Below are 22688 nucleotides of genomic sequence, written 5' to 3'. Positions count from 1 at the left end.
AGAAACTAACATGTAAGAACAATTTTTTTCATGTTCCCAAGATCCTGAATTTAAGTTTAAAGCTCCCTTTTTAGCAATGGCAGCCTCACACCTAGGTGAGTATGGGAAAATTGTCCAATCCCATCCATCGTCTGTGACAAGTTATGGTTTGCTTCAATGGCGGATAGGTACAAAGCAGAATTTAGAATGTTTAGAATTATATATATACATATATATATATATATATATATAGAGAGAGAGAGAGAGAGTAAGAGAGAGAGCTTTACCTTTTTTGAGGCTATGGCCTTCAAAACACATGATGTTCCTATAGCTATGATACTGGGTAAGGTTAGTGAAAGAACACATGCACTAACCTCACAGCCCTGTTGCCTGTCTTACAAATTCATCTATTCATCTTCCTATCCAAACTGCACTAAATATGATCCTTAGTATTCTCTCTTCCAGAGATAATTATGAATGCTCGATGTGATCTGCTAGATTCCACGAATCAACCTGATTAAATTTTTTATTAAGATAAAATTTATAATTGTACCAAACCTTATGGTTTAAGAATGAAACTCTACATCGCCATCATCTTACATAACAGAAGGTGACAATTAGACATGAGACAACTTATGTCGGGTTTGTTATTTAGATTATTCAAATTTAGATCACTTTGAATCTAATCTTTTAGATTGTTAGATTAAAGCAATCCAAATTTCGACTGTTTCCAAGTTGAAGTTAAAGGCAGATTTTTTTCTTAAAATCATTGCTTTTCTGTGATCAAACAGATTAGCTCAACTCGAATCAACACGTGTTTGGAAAAATGTTTATAAATATTTATGTGATACTCTTAGAAAATTGGCAGAATCTTTTTAAAGACTTAATTCTCCTTTCCTTCTCCAATTTAACAATATTAATACATGGTTCCCGGACTAGGCAAAAAAAAAAAAAAAAACTAATAAAATGAGGATATTTTATAAATACAAGCAATATCTAATTTAGAACCAACATCTTTCTGTAAACTAAACAGATAAATATTGGTTGGTATCAGTGTCTTTAACTTGAAAGGGCTGAATTATCCCATTGTCCCAACCATGAAACTCTCTTGTTATCATTGCTGCAACAAAGAATTCCATATAAAACTAAAATACAGCTTCACAATCCTTGCAGGGCAGTAGTAGCATCAACCTTGGCTTTCATTTTTTTAAAATCTTTTTCTCTCTAGGAATATCGATCCAAAAATGATAGAAAGATGACAACTTTCCAGTCGATTACTGGTTTCCTGTCTCATTGACCTCGGCTTCCAGGGTAGAAACACTCAACAATATTTTCCTTGACCTTGAAGTGGAAATTACTTGTATTGTTCCTAGAGCTCTCTTGCCCATAATTCATACTCTTGCTCAAAACCGTTAACTGCAACATGATAAAACATGTCACTTGTGAGACCATGGCAAAGCTTGTTTCTTTCAGAAGAATGTTGCATGATCACAGTTAAAGAGATAGATTTCTACCAAGAATATGCAAAAAAAAAAAAAAAAAAGCAGTTGTAGAATGCATATTAGGCAGGTCATATATCCAATGACTAGAAGCATATGTCGAATTTCAGAACTAAAATGAGGTTCTTGTCACACCTATGTCACTGCATTTTCATTACAATAGACCAATCAAAATTTAGATCCTGGATCTGAGTCTTCAACCCTTAAGGATAGGAAAACTAGATGCAATAATAATCATATCAGAAATAAAACCTAAAAGTTTTAATAACGCATTACAAAGCAACAATATGTAGAAAAACACATGAAAAGTTTAACCTATAATTATTTACATTTACATTTATTAAGCAGCATTAATCTAGGACAGAATGTAAATTGAAATAGAAATGACACAAATTATCCAGAAAAGAAATAGAAATAACATAACAGTACCTGTCCGTGCACATCAGTTGCTAAACCAGTAGCCAAAGGCTCTGCCTTTATCAAAATGTCCGCAAGGTACTCCATCTGTAACAAAAAGGTAGGCCTATCTGCACTGGAATATATATCCTCATGATTAAGTGTAATTAGCGAACAATCCTGTGATAAGAAATGAGAACAGGACAAGGGGGGCAGTGGGTCAACAAAAAGATAATATTTGCAACTAGAGGGTGACATTACCAAAATGAGGAAACAAACTTACAAACTCTGATGTTAAAGTGCGGCAGTAGTGCAAGAAGTCCAAGACATAATCTGAAGAGCCATTTACAGCCACCTCCATAAGAGATAAATCATCTATGATAATGGAAACATTTTTCCTGCCAACCTCGGGCAATGCTAAAATGGTTTTATGTATTTTCCCATACAATGCAATAAGTCCACCTTCGGGAGTTATTCCTTCATGTCCACCTAATTAAACAAGTTGCAAAACTCCTTCAATGAGATAAACATCGTACCACACACAAATTATTAGCTAACTGAAAAAAGGTAAACTGACAAGTCAACAACGTAAAAAGATATATTAATCCTTAGTTAATCTAACACAGGCACAAACATAATCATATGCATGCAGAAAGTTTTGCAAGAACCATTTTACCTGATTTTCTCACCTGGACACTGCAGCATAAGCATGTCAAAGAAAAAGAATCTACTGTTATCCCTTTGCAATACTAAGTTGCATCCCTATTTCAACAAATCAACAACAAATCCAAATACTATTAATAATACCACTTCCAAAATTTCCCAAAAAAATCAACATGCTAGCAAGAACACAAATTTTCTATCTCACTTATATCCTCTCAGAAAAAAATTAGACTCGGAAAATGATCCCTTATGTCCGATAGAAACCAAAATATCATTTGTTTGTGACCTATCCATTCACATTCCAAGACAAATCTTATTATTCATTAAAAAGGTAACCACAAACCCAGACATGATCAGGGTCGCACTACAAAAGAATCAGCAAGTTCATCCAAATCAATTAATAAAAGATCTAACAGCCAACTTACATGACTTATTTAATAACTCCATCAACTCAACTAGACAGACCATTCAAAAACAAGGCAAGTAACCAGTAGCAAAAGTTAAAGAAACTGGAGTAATATTAAAATAGCAAAACTGAACTTTCCAACATCATCCACCATTTCAATTCCATAACCTAATTTATGAAGGTCCAATCTTTTTACACCTAGCAATTCAAACAAAATTAAATAAATCCATTTCATTTCCCAAAATTGACACACAACACCTTTTTTTAACACCATCATCCCTCCCTCCAAAAACAGTATTCTCTACAAACTTTTTCAGCTTTTCAATTCACTACCCAATTCACAAGGTTCCAATTTTCACAATACCTAATCAAACGAAACTAACCCATTTCAGTTCCAACACAAAAACCAAGCATATCCTTGACAAATTACCCATTTAACCCTCCATGATCCACAAATAATCATTAAATATACCAACAAAAAATCCCCAAAAAAAAAAAAAGGCTAAGCTTTAAGCTTTAAGGGAGAAGGGAGTTACCAGTTTTCGAAGGATACGATCGTAATGAGAAAAAGGCTGAGCAAAAGCGATGAAAATTGAAACATTGGAGGAATTTGGAGAAAGAGAGCGTTTAAGGAGATGGTGAAGAACGAATGAGCCGCTGGTCTCGACTCGGTCTTCTATAACCACTGCTCGACCCCTTAGAGGCCATGGCTCGATGGTCTGATCTAGCCCTAGGGCTTCATCGAGTAGGTTCGAAGACCTCTGGTTCATGATTTTGGGAAATTCGATTCTTTGGGAGAGAGAAGTTAGGGTTTTGGAAGGGAAAACAGTTAAATAGAAAGGAAAAAAACCGAGGAAAAGGTTTAGAAAATGGGCTTTAAAATTCACTTTTGGGCTAATATTTAGGCCTATCAATGTTTGAATTGGCCTCGGAAGTAAATTTTTTTCCAATAACTTTTTTTTTTTTAATTTTAATCCTAAATTTATATACAAATTGTTAATATTATACACGAATATACAAATTTTCATATATTTGATTGACTCTTGATTCTTTTTATTAACCTCAAATTTTCATTTTTAAAAGTGAAATTTTGGTTCAAAATTAATTTTAAAGTATACATAAATTGCTTGAGGCATCACTTTTATCCACAAATATATACTTTTTTGTATAGATGATAATTAAAAATAGGATACGCGATATAATATAAAAATAATATAAAAATAATATGATTTAAAATTTTAACAAAAATTATATATAAATTTAACAAAACAAAAAATATATATTTTATATTTTTATATCAATAAAAATTATGATATATAATTTTCGTATAAAATATGATATAAATAATTAATTAATTAATATTTTACATTATATATTCTTTCGTAAGCCAAACCAAAATCATACAATGTTTTATGCAGACTTTCATTCATGAATCTTGATGTGAGAATATGAGTTAGAATGCTTTTGGGCTAATTCTTATAGTTCATATAATTGTATTTAAAATATGTATTTAATAAATTTAAAATTTAAATTTTAATATTTTATATAAAACATTAAACTAAAATCTTACTTTCAAAGATGAAGGGTATGGAAGAAAATTCTCATAAAAATTGGCAATGGAACCCTAAATTCCCCTCTAAATCTGGAAAAAATATATTTTAAACAAATTATTTTACCATTAACTCATAGAAATTGAATCAACCAAAAAAAAAAAAATCATAATCAAGCAATCATTTTGAACAATTTATTTTTTGATACATTTTTTGAGAAAATATACTTAAAGAAAATATTAGAAACTTACCCTCGTACTTCAACTTTCTTGAAAAAATTAGATTATTTCACATATTGCTTTACCTTTTTCCTTTTCTTAATTCAAAAAAATACACCAACACATGTTGATCGGAGTGACAAAAAATTAAATTTTTTTAAATAAAATCTTAATTTTGAGGAGAAAATAAGTACTAAAAAAATTTATTTTTTTTATAAGATTTGACCCGATTTGATTTTAAAATAATTAAAATTTAAAATAATTATCAAATATTAAAATATCTCAAAAAAAAAAATTCAAAAGGTGTGGTCCATTATTTAATAAGAGTTGTCTCCATACGAATTTAATGCACACTACAAATATTTTACAATACAAATACAAGTCAATCCAAAATAAAAAAAATAATGGATAAATAATTAATTAATTATGAATTTTAATTTTTTATTATATAAGTCTATAATATGTAAGAAATTATCTTATTTATTATCGATGAAAATTTTAAATTCATTAAATAGAATTGATGGCATCTATGGTAGGAGACCAAAAACCAGCTCTAGATATGCAAGAACCAGCTGGAATTCTTAGTACCAATGTTGTCTTTAAACAATTTATTAATTATTATATTAATATGATCACATAAAAAAAATTTTAACCAATTTAAAAAACATATAATAATTTTATTTTGATATATGTATTTTTTTAAGAAAAATTCAAGATAGGTAAGTTGTTCAATCTTTTAAATCAAAATAAAATGTGCCGTATCTAATAATTTAAAATAAATAATTACAAATTATGTATTTAAAGTGATCTCAATAAATAATTATCCGTATGATTTGAACCCAATATAAAAAAAAAACGAGACTTAACAAATTGAATTAATAATTTATTGGTGATATATATATTATATCATATATGTATTATATATGCCTTTCATCTTAATTTTTTTACATAATTTAAAAAATTGATTTTGGTGTAATTAATAGTAAATTTTTAAAAATTTTCATAAAATTAATGTTTTATTATTTTAATATAAAAATTAAAAAATCATTTGGTAAAAAAGAAAATAACATTATCACCGATAAAATATGAATTTTTTTTACACAATGGGACAATACTTTTAAAAATAATTATATTAAATTTCAAATTTAAAATGTAAATTTTAATATATGCATAGATCTAATATGAGGGAGGTTTACCCTAGATTCTCTCGCTTAATTTAGGCAGAGAAATTGCTATACAAGACAATAAATCACTGATTTTTTTTTTCAAAAACTTTTATTAAAAAAATAGTAGAAAGATTATTTAAAACAAAAAAAAAATAGAGATGGCAAAAAAAAAAAAAAGGATAATAGAAAATTATTGAATTAATTACTAATTAAAAGCCCATTAATAAAACGCAGTTGGAGAAAAATTGCTCTTTAAAAGCATCGATTTTACCACCCAAGCCAAAAGCCTGTTTATTTTAATTTAATTTTGTATTTTAGTCGGCACATGAGTTTTTACGCTATTATATTTTTATATATTATTTAAAAATAAAAGATTTCATTTTTAAAAAATTCGAATTTAAATCGTTGTAATAAAGGATTCATGTATTTAATATTAAACAGGATTCATTGAATTGATAAATTATAAAAAAAAAATTTATAACAATAACAAGAAATTTAATTTGTATTTGTAAAAATGATAATTTTTATTTTATAAAATAAAAAATTAAAAAATTAATTTGAAAATTTAAATTTATTGAATGACTAGTTTTAAAATTAATTTAAATTAAACTGTGTATTTTAATTTTCATATATACTGATTAAAAAAATTAAATTTTTAAAAGATTCTAAATATTAAAGATGTGTACAGATTATTATAGGTTCATCATTAATATAATAAATGGATAAGCTGTCACCACTTAATTTAAAAATTAGTAAGTTGTTAAATTTTTGTCCAAAAATAACAAATTAAAAATATAATAAAAAATTTAATGAGATTAAATTGTAACGATGAAATTCAATATTGATCGATAATATAATGATAGATCTGATTTGATATTAAAAAAAAAAAAGAAAAATTAGCAAGTTGCTAAGACCCAAAGGGCACAAAAGCAAAAAGAAAAAAAAAAAAAGGGAAAAAAGATATAACCTTCTTGTGAACTTCCAATCTGTTTCTCTTTCTCTCTCTCCTAATTCCTAAGTGTGTGTTTGGTCTGATTTCTTTCTTGCTGTTTTCTGTATCTCTGTCTCTCTTTCTGTTCTTTTGTTTTAGTCATTTTAGTCTAAGGTAAGAAAAGGAAAAAAAAAGCAATAAAAAGTTCATATGGGTCGGTTGCCTTGTTGTGGAAAATCAAACAAAAATGCAAAGAAGAAGCTGCCCTCCAATAATAACAGCTACACTAACATCTCTGGTGTTCAGATCCCATCTACTTCAGGTTCTTATTTCTATAGCTCTTACTATTTCAAAAACCACTTCAAATTTTGATTTTTTTTGTGTATCCTGGAAAATATTTGATCTTTTTTTTTTTTTTTCTAATTTAAGTGAATTCCAATTTGTTTTGGCTGCAAATTGATAATTTTTGGACCCTTTTTTTTAATTGTTTGAAATTTTCATTATTCTGGGTTTCAATGTTTTAGTGTGATCTGATGTGGGATTTGAGACAAAAGATGTTAATTATTCTTTATATATATATATATATATAATTGTTTGATGATTTGTTAAAAATGCGAACTTGGGTTTGTTTTGAAATCATAAGTAGGTATGAAAAATATAAGAATTTTGAACATTTTCAGTCTATAAAGGTGAGAATTTTATGGGATTTTATAATTCTTATTTTTATTAATTTTGAGGTTAATCATATATTTATACTGATTTGGAATCTCAGTTGTTTTGTGCAATTCAACTAGTTTATTTGCTAAGAATTTCAGGCCTTTCTTTTTAAACTTAGTGTTAGTCGTAATAAAGAATCATGGACTGATAGATTTTAATTTCTCTCAGTTTGTTTATCTAAACCTTTACTCATAATAGAAGCTACATGCTTTGTGTTCTATGTTAATTCTTGTGGAGGAATTTGGGTTTACTATTATTAGAGCTAGAGTTAAAACTAAGTTTTGATTCTTAATGTTACTATAGTGTTTACATTAGATTGCCTTTGAAAGCCTATGGAATTCTATCTAGTTCAAATATCTTATCATTCTGTCAATTTATTATTTATATGGAGAGAAAGAATACTATAAATGAAACAGATTCTCTTTGTTTTCTATGATAAAAGGATATGGAAGCTTGAATCTTGTTCTTGTGGTTTTGTCTATATCAGTGGTTATTATGAGAAGGATAAAGAAATCTGTCTTTGGCTTTTACTGATGTGGTAGTACTACACATTTTGGAATCAGTTTCCAACAGTATTAACGTAAAGTTTTTCATTTCATGGTAGATAAGCTGAGGGTTAATTCTTTACCAGATGCTAAGAAGGAGACTACCAAGGATGGGGGATCTGATCACATTGCGGCACACACGTTTACTTTTCGTGAATTGGCAGCAGCAACAAAGAATTTCAGGGCAGATTGCCTTCTGGGTGAAGGAGGTTTTGGCCGAGTGTATAAAGGGCGATTGGAGAGCACTAATCAAGTATGTGTTGTACGACTTTAATTTTTATAGGAAGTACAAATACGTGAGAAAGCATCATTGATATGCTCCAAATGTGGGTTGTTTAGGTTCACCTTACTGTTTTTGCTTTTTATTAGCATTGTTTAAGTTTTTGCTTTGAAATTCAACATTTCGTTCTGCCATGTATGCTTTAATTCTGTGTGATATTGGAGCTTTGACTTTGACTTAGAATTATTTAAAATGGTTGATTATGACAAAATCTTTAGATTTTTTTAAATTTAATTTACTTGGTGAAGAATGGTCAAATCTAAATGTTAGTGGTTTCCCATAAAGATTCTGCTAGAGCCATTGTGCAGTTTAATGTTAACTGCAACATCTCATCATCTCTTCCCACCTCCACCCTCACCCCCTTCTCTCTCAAATTTAAGTAAAGTAAAATGCCAAAAGAAGAATGGTTACCGTTCTTAAATTTTGGTTGTGCAGATGATCTTGAAGTTGTTACCAACATTTTGGGTTGTGATACAGACTGAAAGTATTTGTAGAACTTAGTGTAGCCGCCGATGATGTAACAATCTATTAAGTCTTCTTTAGTTCAGTGGTGTTTGCTGTGGGATATAAGCTCTCTGTTGCATATAGTATGAACATAGATGAATCTCTTTGAATTATTTTAGATAATTTCAGGGCCTTTTATGCATTATCGAGTATATGATTGGAAATTACCAGTCTCAATGTCCATCTTCAGCACGTTTCTCTAACTTTTATATATTGGAACAAGAATCAACACCTTTGCCTTTCATGTCACACAACAGCGCTTACCATGCATTTTGGGGGTAAATAATCAAATGCCTTTTCTAGAAGCAGTAATGGAAAAGGAACTAGATATGATTGAAAAAAAAAATCCTTAGACCATCAGTATATTGCCTTCTTCACTCTTTTTTTCTTTTTTTTCCTTTTTTTGCTGAAGAGTATAAACATAGGCATAGGACAGTGTACTACTGTTCCATTGATCTTTACACCTTTAGTTGGTAATAGAAATCAAATTTTTGTTGTTTTGTTCAGCTTATCTATGTTGAGCTAAAAATGTGATTAGGTTGGCTTGCGGAAGTTCATTCTTCATGAATATTTTTAGTTTTGGAAATCTATGTCTGTTAACCATACATTATAACTTCTGGTTGACCTTAACCTTGTCACTTGTTTTGCGTAGGTTGTGGCAATCAAGCAGCTTGATCGTAATGGACTGCAAGGGAACAGGGAATTCCTTGTTGAAGTATTAATGTTGAGCCTGCTTCACCACCCTAATCTTGTCAACTTAATTGGATATTGTGCTGATGGAGATCAGAGGCTTTTGGTTTATGAATACATGCCGTTAGGATCTTTGGAAGATCACCTACATGGTATGAACAGTAATGCTTGTCTCTATACTCATGTCCAGGATCTTGGTTTCTATCACACCTTTGAATGTCATGCATCAAATTATCATGCTTAATGCTAAAATTTCCGATCTGAGTTTCTGGTGTTAGATTTATTTCTATTTGCTTAGCCTGTTCTTGCAATTGTTTTCGTTATCTTGTTATGTATCATCTTTTAATACAGATCATTGATTATTTTTCTCATGTGCTTTTATATTCCAGACTTACCTCCCGACAGAAGGCAACTTGATTGGAATACCAGAATGAAAATAGCTGCAGGTGCTGCAAAAGGTTTGGAGTATTTGCATGACAAAGCTAACCCGCCTGTAATATATCGTGATTTAAAATGCTCAAACATTTTGCTTGGTGAAGGCTATCATCCCAAGCTATCTGATTTTGGCTTGGCCAAATTGGGTCCTGTTGGGGATAAGACTCATGTATCCACTAGGGTCATGGGGACATATGGATATTGTGCTCCAGAATATGCAATGACTGGTCAGCTTACATTGAAATCAGATGTTTATAGTTTTGGGGTTGTTCTGCTTGAAATCATTACTGGAAGGAAAGCTATTGACAACTCAAGAGCAGGTGGCGAGCAAAATCTGGTTGCCTGGGTAAGATAGCTATGACTTCTCTTATTTACTGTGTCGCTGACAATTCCAAGGCTCATTTTGTTGCTGTGGCTTGTGTTAACAGATGATACATGAAAATTCATCTGTTTTGATCATGAATCTTTATATTTTTGCATGAACATGTTCTAATGGAATCTTGATTTACTACCAAACCCTTGTTGAAAGTGTTTAGAAACCAAAAGTGTGTCAAATAAGTACAGAGTTACCCTTAAATAGTTAATAGTTGATGGAACAAGTTAAATAGTGGTTAGTTATGAAAATTATTTGATTGTTGAGTCTTAATGACATCCATTTTTTTTGGTGTAATAGTATGTAAAGTTTTGTTTTTATTCGACAGGCTCGTCCATTGTTTAAAGATAGAAAGAAATTTGCACAAATGGCTGACCCATTACTTCAGGGCCAATATCCGGTCAGGGGTTTGTACCAAGCTCTAGCTGTCGCTGCAATGTGTGTTCAGGAACAGCCTAATATGCGGCCACTTATAGCTGATGTAGTCACTGCCCTCACCTATCTTGCTTCTCAAAAGTATGAACCTGAAACTCAGTCTGTTCAAGGATCTCGTACAGGTTCTTCCACTCCAAGATCACGAAGGGAACAGTGCAGCTAAGGGGAAATAAACATTAATCATATGAAAGAATTGAATCCTTTGGCAGCTGGTGATTGAGATTAAGAATAACAACAGGTTGATGTTTGAGATTTACATTTCCTCTGGCCCCGGAGTTCACTGCCAAGCAGCCCTCGCAACAAAGTCCAGATGGTCAGTTCCACGTCCATCCTGTCCGAGTCCAATGCAACAGGAGTTTTTCCCCCACTAATTTTTTCCCTTGAAACCCTTTTGCCCTCTTCCCTTTTCACTTCTTGTCCAATTTTTTTTTCTTTTGTACAATTGAGCTTGGAGCTTTGTATCTAAAATGTCTTTGATATAGAAACTGGTGTCCTCTTAAAGTTCATTCACATCTGCTTGTTAATATTCTTTTTTATTTTTCTCCATTCCCAGTGTCTTTGCTAGCAATTCTGGATTATATAGTAATTTATCTTCTTGCCAGCTTTTGCTTACAGAAAGCTACAGATGAAGCATATAATTTTATTTTCAAAAACTTGCTACTAAATATTTGTTTGTCAACAGCCGGGTCTTGTCAATTCATATATTTATGTTGTATTTGTATCGTGTCAAATATACGTAAAACATGAAAATTATGTATTACAATTCATGTGCCGATGTGTCAAACAGGAACCATATTTTTAGTTTTTGCCACTATCCACTAGATATGGAAATAAAATCTTGGTTACATAATAAATCTGAAAAAGAATTGCAGGTAACTTGTTAAAAATATACAAATAAAACTTCATTACCATAAAAATATAACCATCTCAGTCATGGATTTGCTTATCCCTTTTTCTCCCCTATATGTTATATACATTTATATGCATCAGTCTGTCCCCATGTCCATATATATACATGATATTACATATAACTATACAAGTAGTGTTCAGAGGCAGATTTTTTTACCTTGAAATAGCTATATTAGGATGAAGATATTACAATCTTGGGATCTATAGATCAAAACTATGACTGTTGAAATGGAAAATTGACTGATGGCTTTCTCTTTTTATGTTGTGTAATCTGATTTCCTTGGCAACACTTGACTGAAGAGTTGGAGGACCACAAACAATTACACCAACATCAACATGTCCCCATTTCCTGCTTGTGGATCCAAATATTTCTGCATAAAAAGAAGAAAAAAAAATCAGTTATACTCAAGAAATACTAGATTTAGAGTTAATTGGATGAATTAAGGTTGTTGAATGATAAGATTAGATCTTATTGAACTTTCTGTGCATACAGTTAGCACAGAAATACAAGGATAAATGAATGGATTGAGCATAATGTCTGAATTTCTCATGTCACATACTTTTGAAGTCTGGTCTGGAACCATATTCAATGATCGTTGAGCTCTCAAGATTCTTCTGAGTCAAATCCTTGTGTGCAATAGTTTCATTACTCGGAGCAGATTCGACCTTTATCCTGTCATTATTCTCATGTTCATCCGTTTCAGAAACATTTTTCTCCCAAAGTTGCCATAAAACAACCACAAGACCCCCAAAGATTATAACACTTCCAACCATGCATGCAATGTAAAGAAGACCCTGGTACCACCAGGTAAATACTTGGTATGGCATTATGTAGAAGATCCGCAACAAAGCCATTAAAATAACAAATCCTACTGTCGATATAATAAGGTAAAGGCCAGACCATACATTGTTTCCGGTACCAACCAAAGCTGACATGCTGCAGCCAGAGACAGGGCAGGAAGAGTTCAAAGCCACATGAACCTTACCTTCTTCCTGCAGGAAACACCAAATCCCAGCAGAAATTAAGAAAATAATAATAATTATTATGTTGGAAGGCAAAGTAGAAGTGCTGGTCATAAACTAGACCTACCAATGAAGGTTCTGATTCCCGAGTGACATAAATATTGATCTCAAGATTTACTTTGTCAGAATAAAATGGACAGATTGATTCCATGTCAATAGTTGAAAGAAGAGGAAGCTCATCTGACTTTTTAACAGCCCAAACAACCAAAATCCTTCTTGGTAGGCAAGGTTTCCCGTCCTTAACACGATGGAGGATGTCACTTAGGATAGCCAGGAAGGGTGAAATACCAATACCACCTGCAACTAAAATTAGGTTCTCATACCTGTGAAAACAAAACCATCACATCAGGTTTTCTATGAAGCTAATTCAGAAGTTAATCTGTGTATAAAAAAGTGAAACTGCCCAGTAAGTAAATTTCCTTTCATCTATGAAGCTAATTCAGAAGATAATCTGTGTATAAAAAAGTGTATAAAAAAGTGAAACAGCCCAGTAAGTAAATTTCCTTTCATCTATGAAGCTAATTCAGAAGATAATCTGAGTATAAAAAAGTGAAACTGCCCTGTAAGTAAATTTCCTTTCAAATGTTGTACAACATGAATTAAAAAACCGGTTAACTAACGAAGGTGAACAACATCTAATAAGCACATACAATAGAACAAAGATAGGAAGTAATTACATCAAGTGGTATGGTGATTCATGCCCATATGGTCCCTCAACAGAAGCTGTTATCATGGTTTTGGTTGGAAGAGGAAGATCCATTTGGGCTTCTGCCTCAGACATACTCAAGATATTTTCTCTCAGCTTTGCAGTCCATTCCCCAAGAACCTTTATGAGAATAGATAGATGATATTTACCATCTAGAGGACTAGATGAAACACTGAAAGGATGCCACTGCAGCCAAGATAATTCTCGAACTTGAAGAAAAATAAAACTGAGTGCATTGTACCGCATATCTACATATTTCAATCAGAAAAAGAGTAAAAAAACAGTAATAGTAGATACCCCTAGGAAACAATTAATTTGTGAAGAACAATGTTTGCTTACTCTGAGGTTTTGAGAGTACCAATTCCACTGTTCCACATGGAAGGCACTTGGCTGAAAGTACATCCACAGTTCTTCTTGATTGGCAGAACCTCAGGAAGCGATCAAGCATGAAAATAAATATTCCTCCAGCAACTATGCTAAAAATAAATTCACCAACATGCAACGCCAAGAAGACAACAAAGACTACATATAGTTGATGTGTATAGAAGAACAACTCAAAGTAGTCCTTCCTCACTGGATGAAGTGATGTAACCCACATAAACAAGCCAGCTAAAAGGCTGATAACTCCTGGTAAATTAGCAATACCAACGTTTTTCCAATCCAATAACTGCATGAAAGAATTAAAATTGAAACAGGTGAGAAACTAGCTTCAGTATCTTCATCTTAGCCTCTATTGAATTTAAGACTTCTTATGGTTAGACTGTAAAACAAGAAGGTTGTAGTAACAGAAGAGGAAAACAATTGACGCTATTGTCTTTAGACTTCCTTATCTATCAATATCTTTTGTCATAAATCCAACCAATTAAACTCATAAAACAAAAAAAGATGGCTGAAAAAGTCTTCCAGGATTGGGGCAAATTCTAGCAAAGATACATGATAGCCGTTTATTGCTGTCAGTCATTATTTTCCAAACAGTTATCCATCCAACCTCCTACTGTATGCGTGTTGATTTATTCATTTAAACATGACTAGCTTCAACAGCTTTTTCAAAGAAATACGCCACAACTACTTCAATTCGGTTATTATTAGTGTTTGACATTCCTTCGCCATTGGATCATTAACATATTTCAAATGAAATCGTATAACTTGGTCATTCATTTAAGAATATTATCAAAAACATGTCTTGTACACAGATATGCAACTGTGTGAAAGTATATATATAGGAAAAGTGCAAGCAGAAAAGCATCATTAGCTAAACCAGAAAGAAAACCAATATGGGGACTCACTTCCTTAACGAGGGTTCCTCTTATTGCCCATGCAATTACATAGAATAGCCCATGGAGTGTAAAGAGCATCATGGTCAGATGTCCCAACCATACATGATATCTTGTCGCGTGCTCAAAAGGGATGTCTATAAGACGAAGAAGAAGGGAACCCCTTGCAACTGGGAGGAACAAAAATGCTAAGCAGAGTAATCCAATCATTCCAAACCGAAGTCCCGTCAGTTCCAATATGAGTATGCTGAAAAGATGAAAGATGATATTAGCCCTCTATGAATAAGAATTTTCAAAATTACTATGAAGCACATAAACCTGCTTAAGCTAATTAGCTAGCAATGAATTTGTTGAAGTGCTGAAAATTTAAATCACTTCTAATGTTAATAAAATATACAGTTCTGAAGGTCAGATTAAGACTCTGCATATAGAAATTGAAATTACAGCATCTTTTGGTTCTCGTCGTTACTCTTCACTGATGTTGTTTATAAAAAACACTTCAAAGTCAACCTTAAATTCAGTCACTTCAAAGGTGTTAAAAAAAATCACGCCTTTTCCTTGGAATTAGTGGATGAAAGAAAAGAAGCTTAAGGTGATATTTAATTAGATAAGGAATCATCTTAACAAAAATTTCAACATGAATGAATCTGGAATAAAATTCTACAGATTCAAAAAGAGTTTTGGGACTTTGCAGAAATGATCAAGTTTCATATAAGATGGTAAGATGAAGCAAAGGGCTATATGGTATATACTAGCAAAACAAAATAACTTTGGACAAGGTAAACACTAATCATTTGATCATTTGATGCAGAAAGAACAACAAAATTTGCAAGCTTGGCAGATGAAACATCTTCATAATATTAGTAGTTTAAGACGCCACACAAACAGTTGATCACAACAATTCATCAAAGATGTCAAAAATTTTTATTTTTTTTTTGCTCCATAAGTCAAAGGGAAATCAATAAATGGTTTGAAAGAATCTTTATCATAATGCCAGTAAATTAAATATATTCTCTTCAAGCAAATTAATTTTTTGGTATTAGGGCCTATAATGAAGCAGTGCATACAATGAACATAAAGTTACAGCCATAAAAGTGTAAAGATCATTGAAAGAACACAAAAAATCATTTCCGCAAAGAATTGATGCATGCTGAAAACAATTCATCAAATGGAAACTAATAAAATAAGGCAGTAGCAGTACCATTATTGATCATAAACAACACAAAATATTTTACCCATTTTCTGTAGAAGGAAGGTCAAACAGAGTCATGAGGCTAAGGTTCCGCATAGTGTAAGCATACACAGCCCAGATAATAAACACAACAAAGAGGATAATCCCAATAAACTCAGCAGCAGAAACAACCCCAAATGGTCCATCCACCAAAACAGGGAAAGTCCACAATCGAAACCTTGGATTTTTCGAGGTCTTCCTCCTATAAACAAGCCAGTTTTTCATGTCATCAGACGACATATATATGTCATCATTTTGAACCAAGTTCAAGCATATAGAGAATAGATTGGAGTATGGAAATACTTACTTTTGAAACACATCTTCACCAGAGATTATAAGATAGGCAACAGCAAGGAAAGCAATAAGAAGAATTGGAGCACTGAACACCAAAAATAAACTTCCTGGAATACACAATTAAACCTTCAGATAATAGCAAAGCAAAGAATAAGCCAAAAAGAAAAGGAAGAATCAATTTACAAGCAAACCTGCAAGCCCAAAAACAGATCCATTGGTGACATTAATTATTTTCTCAACCAACTGATTACCAATTTCTCCCGGATACAGAAAAACAAGACCAACCCATGCAATGAAAATCACCCACATTACAATCTTTAAAGTCCATTTCACAGATGATTTTAGAAAAGATGATTTCTTTTTGACATAAACAGGCTCAACTTCATCACTCAAAAGAAAAGGCCTGTTCAATGAATTTGCATCCATGGCAAAGAACACTCTTTTGCAATCCTTGAAAAACTTGCTTTCTTTTATCTTCAACCCTACTAAGAACTAACCGCAAAGAGTGTATATACAAAAAATTTAGAAAAAAATCCAAACTTTGTGGAACCCATTTCCAGGTGTATTCATACAAAGAAAACTACATGTAGAAATGGTTCAATACATGATCAGAAATGAATTACCACCAGAAAAAAAAAATCGTAGTAATATATATATATATATATATATAGTTACAGATGTAGACAAGTTGAAGGAAGGTATTTTATTGTATTAATTTACTTCCAACCAGATAGTTTTTTTGTAAGATTCTGGGACAACTGCGACCAAAAAACCAGACAAGGGTCGGAGCATTTCAGTACCATAATGAAGACTGGAGAGACAATTTAAACGTACCACAAAACTTTAACAAAAATCAAGAAGAAAATGGATTGACTTGAATTATTTTAAAGCACAAAAAAGATATTTGCAAGAGAGAAAATAAAAAATAAAAAAAAAAGAAAAAGACTTATCTGTACAAAAAAAGAGCATGGTTGTCAAAATTTTGGTTCACAAAAACTTGTGTGAAGCTGAGTGGTTTCCCTTTAGAAGACATTTTCATTCCGTACTCCAATAATGTTTGAGCGTAGTTTTCCATCATAATCATTCATTTCAACTGTTCATATGAAGTCATGTTTACATCTTGTGTACGTATTTCTATACTTAGAGTGACCTTTTACCTATTAAAGTGTAGATTCATATTAATGGCTATAATAAAAATGAGTTCATAGGTTAAAAGAAGATAAATTTATTAAATATTATTTTTAAAAATAATTATATTAAGAATTATTAAAATCAATTCACCTATATAACTTAAAAGTAATGTCTAACTCTAACCCAACTATAATTTGACTTAGCCTACAAGTTTGGAAACTTTGAGTGTGGCATTGAACAAAGAGTCATCATTAGTTTGAGAATCGATAATTCATATATTTAAATTATATTTATAAAAAAATTACATATTATAATTTATATCAATATAAAATTATTAAATATTTTATTTTATTAAATTTATTTATAATTTTTATTAAAATTTTAAATCACATCATTTTTATATTTTTTATTCATATTATTTTTATATTATATTTTAAATTATTAAATTTAATTGATCATCGATCGTCTTTCCTGATCAATGACTTTAGCTTTGTTTCTACGTTACCAGTTGGTATCAATTCATTAGCGTGATGCCATTTGAAGTTCTATCAAACGAAAACAGTAGGATTCGGAGGGTTGTTCAATTTTTTGTGGTATTCAATTTAAGATGTTTTCTATTTTATATTAATTTATTTTGTAAATGGATCATATGTTTTGGTATTTTCAAGTTATACCTGTTTATGTCAGGTCAATTTCTTGTAATGAATTCATTCATCAATATTTTTTTTAATAACTACATGTCAAGTTTGGGTCGTATTCTAATTTTAATTTGATTGATGGATTAATTCACGAATATAAAATTTTGAGAATGAAAAAAAAAAAACCCAAAAAGAAACAGAAAAAAAATATATTATCGTTCATATAAAACCAAAGAAGATAGGATTTTGATTGAGAAGTTATATTCGAATCGTGAGGCTCTTTTTTTTTTTTTTTATGTAAAGAAAAGAGTAAATTTTAAGTGGAAAATAAAATGACAATTGTCAAAGTAGAGAAAGAAAAAAAAAAAGAATAGATGGAAAAGGATAGAATAAGAGTGTATCATGCAAATGAGTTATGTGATTTTATTTTTACATTAAATGTGTTATGATATGATAATTAAATTTATTATTTTTTTACTCGATTAAATATGATTAATTTTTTTTTAGCGTTTAAATTATACGTGCTCAGTTGTCATGTGATTTTACTGTAAAACTAACTTGTTTGTCGTTAAGAAAGGATTTGTCTAACATCTCACTAATGTTTTCGTAATAATATCATTTTAAAATTAAACATTTGACTTTTAATTTATTTGATATCATTAAATATAATTTATATTTATCTAAATCATTAAATGTAATTCATAATCATCAATATAAATGTTTATCGAGTTTCACATAAATTTATCATCAATTATCAATTATTTTAATCAAATCATCATATTTTATCTCATATATAAGATAAAAAAAAAATCAAGATAAATAAAAACTTAAAAATTAAACATTTTCCCTCCATCATAACTTTTTTCATATACCTCCCCTCCTTCCTCCTAAAACCTTAAATATTTTATTGATTTGAGTATTAGAACATGTCTAAAAAAAATTAACTCAGACACTTTTTTATTTTGCTTTTCGCTTATAGATTCAAATTATCTCATCTTCAATCTCTCATGTTTGAGGTGATAATAGTTTGATTTAAATCAAATTTGATTTAAATTTTTTTAAATATTACATAATATTATAAAAATTCAAAATTCGAATTCAAAATAAATTTTCATTCGATCCAAATCGAATTAAATTTTATTGATTCAGTTTGATTTAATTTATCAATTTTTAATTTTTTAGTTTTAATATATTAGTTTCATATAAAATTTTAATATATTTAAGTAAATTTTGATATTAAATTATTATTTTTATTTTATAAAATTTAAAATATATATAAAAATTAAAATATATATTTTGGTTCGATTCAATTTTTTAAAAATTTTTATCTTTTAATTCTAAATTTAATTAAAATTTAATATATATATTTAAAATCTAAATTTGATTAGAATAAAATAAAAAAAAATTAATTTAAATCAAATAAAATATGATAATTTTAAATTAAAATTTAAAATTTTTGATATTTTTCTCACCTTCATCTCTCGTCGACTTTTTGCAGTTAAGCCATCGAAAAATCCCATCAGCAAAACCAGTTAGCATGATAACTCGCTTGACAATAACGTTTGAGGATCAAGATCGAGCTACCAAAATATACAACATAGTAACTAATTTTCACGTACCATACGTAAGAATAGCCATCAGCTTTGCGTCATAAGGGAATCATTATAGGTTAAATTTTGTTTACTAAAAGCCATGTAGCAGTTGGGGTTCTGTTACGTCGTACTTCCACAGGAATGCTCCTCATTGGATGCTCAAAAAGTTGAAAGTACAATGCTTCGACAACACCCACTGTAGCACCCAAATATATATAACTTAAAATGATGGCCACAAAACAAGAACGACGAACAAAGGCAAAGAGATAGAACAGCAACATCACCCATCTCCCCCTTCAATTTGCAATGAAAAAAAAGCTATATCCCATATCCAACGTTGTTGCCGCTAGATCTAGAAGCGTCAAAAAGGCCATACTAGATTAGTATAATTTATTTAAATATTAATTTATATGTTAATAGATATTTTGGTTTGGTATTATTTAAATATTAATTTATATGTTAATATATGTTAGTATTATTAATGAAAGTTAAAGGATAAAGTTCAGCACGATATATGATGTAAATTATACATTTTGTTTACACTATATTCCATCCAATGATCTAAATAAAAATATCGAAATTACAATTCTAAAATTTAAAAAAATACATAGACACATATAAAAGATATTATAAAATATTATTTTATTATTTTATTTTTCATTCTCATTAGCTTATAATTCACTTATATAATGTGTTGTTTTATATATTTATTTTATGCCATTAATTCTATAATAATTTACTTTGTTAATTGAATTTGTATTTAATTGAAATCTTTAATTTATTTTTGTCCTTTTATTTATCTATCAATAATTTAAATATTTAATAAGTAATTTAATATTTATTTTATTTTATAAATTATCAATAAAATATAAAAATAAGTATAATTTCATTACAATATAAAAATAATATAAATACACTTAAAGTTTAGAAACCCATTTATAACAACTATGTACTAATATGGCATGATTGTGCTTGTGTGCTTTGCTATGCTAATTCATGTGTCATGTGTTGGCACTAACCTTTAACAATACGGCACACACATATATAATGTTTGGTCCAATTTGATTATTTAACAACGAATTGTGTCAAACACAGTCCATATTATACCAAATCATATTGTGTCATGATCCGTCTAATCCATTTGATATCTTTAACTAGATCTCAAAAATAATTACCTTTTTATAATTGATTTATTTATAAAGAGTAAACTTAAAATACTTTTTTAGATTACTAGTATTATCTCAATGCATTAAAATTTATCAAATTATCTACCAATTATTGTATTTAATATAAAAATATTTTTGTAAATAGCAATTTAATAACCTGAAAAAATATTGTTCAAATTAGTTAAGATTAGTTAACTAATTTTAACTAATCATTAAGTTTGGACATTAAAGGGATATTTGATCATTTCAAAAATGCCAATGTATCCTTTTTTTTTTGTTTAATTAAAAAATCAGATATGATAAACTTTTGATAGAAAAAGTTTTATCAATTTCAAGAATTAAACTTTGATATTCAACATTTTAGGCCAGCCATCCCTTAGAAGGCAGGTTAAAATATCAGCAATTCCTAATTAAATGAATGTAGCAATGGCTTGTTGGAAACCCAAAGTTTTTACTTGATGGATGTGTGATGTGGATAACCTGTTAATATGCTAAGAGAGCTTCTATTTGCATAGAGATTTTTCTTTCTACATTTTTATTTTTTTTTAAATTATCTTTAAATAAAATTATTTAATTATCATTTTCACTTTTAAGAGTCTATATGGAATATAAAAATAAGATTAGTTAAATAACATATCAAAATATCTAATAAATTATAAAACTTATCAGATAAAAAAATTTGATAAATTAAATAACTTATCAGATATGTATATTCCATAAGATATATAACTTATCAAAATTTGATATTCCATAATTAGTTTTGAAAAATTTTAGGAAAAATTAAAAAAAAGATTTTATTATAAATTTTTATTATTGGTATAATGAAAAAGTTATTATTAAAAAAGAAATTATAAATATTAAAATTAATAAAAAATTAATTTTATTATTTTGATCTTAGAAAGAATAAATTCTTATGAGATCTTAATTAAACTAATGAAAAAATAAATGCAAACTTTTATTTATAAATTTAAAATTCATCATTTCTTTTGTAAGAAATATTTTTTCTCTTGGTATCATTATTAAAATATTATAAAAGCTTCAATAATTATTAATTTTGTAATTATATATGCATTTAAAAATAAAAATATATCATACTTATCTATGAATTTAAAATTTCATTTGATTTTTATTTCAAGTTAAAACTTGAGTAGAGTTTTCGAATTCATTAAATAAATTAGTGATACCCAATAGATCAAGATCGTGGTTCAACTACTTTTTAAATCAAATTCTAACAAAAATAAATAAAACTTGATCAAATTTTAACTGAGTTTGAGATACATTACCATGTCAACTCAACGCAATTACAATTTTAGGCCTATTATTAGCCTAACTAGAAATCGTTCATTGTGGTCACAATTAGTGTGTCCAAAAGTTATTTGAGCTTAATTTGAATAAAATTCAAATTCTAACTCAAGTCCAATTCAACTCTGAATAATTTATAAATTTAATTAAATTTTTATATTTTAATATATATTTTTTATTATTTTAATTAAAAAATAATTATTTTACTTTTATATATATTTTAATTCAAATATAAATAATCAAACTTAAAGTCAATATAAAAATTAAACTCATTTTTTTATTTGATAAATAAATCTAATCAAACAAACTTAAAATATCTTAATTTTTATCTTGAATCGAGCTTAAGCTTAAAATTTAAAGCTTAATTGAACTCGAATTAAGTTTCAAATAACAAATTTCGAATCAAGGTTGATAAGCTTCTCATTGTATGGACTTTTTTCACCCCTAATCACAACTATAATATATTCTCTCCAGGAAAGGAGTTACCCTCCACGGTTTGGGTAATCCTCTTGAACGAATGGAAAATGCTTACCCTTATATCATGCTTTCAATCCCACGTGAAGACGGAAGTTAATCTTAGATCTGTTCAGACAAAATCTAATACGGCTTATCAAGTCAGCTGTTAGAGAGAAGAG

General features: G+C 29.4%; 3 protein-coding genes across 4 annotated transcripts; 1 reads left to right on the top strand and 2 right to left on the bottom strand.

Annotated features, from left to right (window-relative positions):
* Nucleotides 1-938: 938 nt before the first annotated feature.
* On the bottom strand, nucleotides 939-3777 carry ELP6 (elongator protein 6). Its single transcript, XM_022909556.2, has 5 exons — nucleotides 3480-3777; nucleotides 2564-2636; nucleotides 2158-2363; nucleotides 1908-2054; nucleotides 939-1395 (listed from the first exon to the last, which is right to left on the bottom strand). The coding sequence occupies exons 1-5, from the start codon at nucleotides 3711-3713 to the stop codon at nucleotides 1270-1272; spliced, it is 786 nt and encodes a 261-aa protein (XP_022765291.2). The 5' UTR covers nucleotides 3714-3777; the 3' UTR covers nucleotides 939-1269.
* Nucleotides 3778-6839: 3062 nt separating this feature from the next.
* On the top strand, nucleotides 6840-11297 carry LOC111310269 (serine/threonine-protein kinase PBL27-like). 2 transcript variants are annotated; one of them, XM_089748369.1, is made up of 5 exons: nucleotides 6840-7130; nucleotides 8130-8323; nucleotides 9507-9696; nucleotides 9934-10325; nucleotides 10681-11297. In XM_089748369.1, exons 1-5 carry the CDS (start codon nucleotides 7019-7021, stop codon nucleotides 10948-10950), a joined length of 1158 nt encoding a protein of 385 aa, XP_089604495.1. In that variant the 5' UTR covers nucleotides 6840-7018; the 3' UTR covers nucleotides 10951-11297. The 2 variants fall into 2 exon arrangements, with proteins under 2 accessions (XP_089604495.1, XP_089604496.1); XM_089748370.1 differs by having other exon boundaries at nucleotides 6870-7130; nucleotides 8157-8323; nucleotides 10681-11093.
* Nucleotides 11298-11664: 367 nt separating this feature from the next.
* LOC111310268 (ferric reduction oxidase 7, chloroplastic-like) lies at nucleotides 11665-16708 on the bottom strand. Its single transcript, XM_022909555.2, has 9 exons — nucleotides 16416-16708; nucleotides 16238-16331; nucleotides 15935-16132; nucleotides 14712-14946; nucleotides 13765-14092; nucleotides 13397-13673; nucleotides 12787-13042; nucleotides 12257-12689; nucleotides 11665-12067 (listed from the first exon to the last, which is right to left on the bottom strand). Exons 1-9 carry the CDS (start codon nucleotides 16648-16650, stop codon nucleotides 11898-11900), a joined length of 2226 nt encoding a protein of 741 aa, XP_022765290.2. The 5' UTR covers nucleotides 16651-16708; the 3' UTR covers nucleotides 11665-11897.
* Between the last annotated feature and the right edge of the window lie 5980 nt (nucleotides 16709-22688).

The sequence above is a fragment of the Durio zibethinus genome, chromosome 19, assembly GCF_047325235.1.
Source record: "Durio zibethinus cultivar Kanyao isolate XHJ-2024 chromosome 19, ASM4732523v1, whole genome shotgun sequence".
NCBI lineage: Eukaryota > Viridiplantae > Streptophyta > Magnoliopsida > Malvales > Malvaceae > Durio > Durio zibethinus.
The sequence above is the reverse complement of the archived record's forward strand: the minus strand, read 5'-3'. Positions and strand labels throughout refer to the sequence as shown.

Bases quoted from the DNA above. Each gene is read 5' to 3' on its own strand.
- LOC111310269 (XM_089748369.1), top strand. From the start codon at position 7,019: ATGGGTCGGTTGCCTTGTTGTGGAAAATCAAACAAAAATGCAAAGAAG. The intron at 9,697-9,933 runs GTATGAACAGTA...TTTATATTCCAG, and splicing joins TTTGGAAGATCACCTACATG to ACTTACCTCCCGACAGAAGG. The intron at 10,326-10,680 runs GTAAGATAGCTA...TTTATTCGACAG, and splicing joins AGCAAAATCTGGTTGCCTGG to GCTCGTCCATTGTTTAAAGA.
- LOC111310268 (XM_022909555.2), bottom strand. From the start codon at position 16,650: ATGGATGCAAATTCATTGAACAGGCCTTTTCTTTTGAGTGATGAAGTT. The intron at 13,674-13,764 runs GTAAGCAAACAT...TGAAATATGTAG, and splicing joins GGTACTCTCAAAACCTCAGA to ATATGCGGTACAATGCACTC. The intron at 12,690-12,786 runs GTAGGTCTAGTT...TGTTTCCTGCAG, and splicing joins GGGAATCAGAACCTTCATTG to GAAGAAGGTAAGGTTCATGT.
- ELP6 (XM_022909556.2), bottom strand. From the start codon at position 3,713: ATGAACCAGAGGTCTTCGAACCTACTCGATGAAGCCCTAGGGCTAGAT. The intron at 2,637-3,479 runs GTAACTCCCTTC...TTGTTGAAATAG, and splicing joins ATCGTATCCTTCGAAAACTG to GGATGCAACTTAGTATTGCA. The intron at 1,396-1,907 runs GTACTGTTATGT...ATCATGTTGCAG, and splicing joins CAACTGATGTGCACGGACAG to TTAACGGTTTTGAGCAAGAG.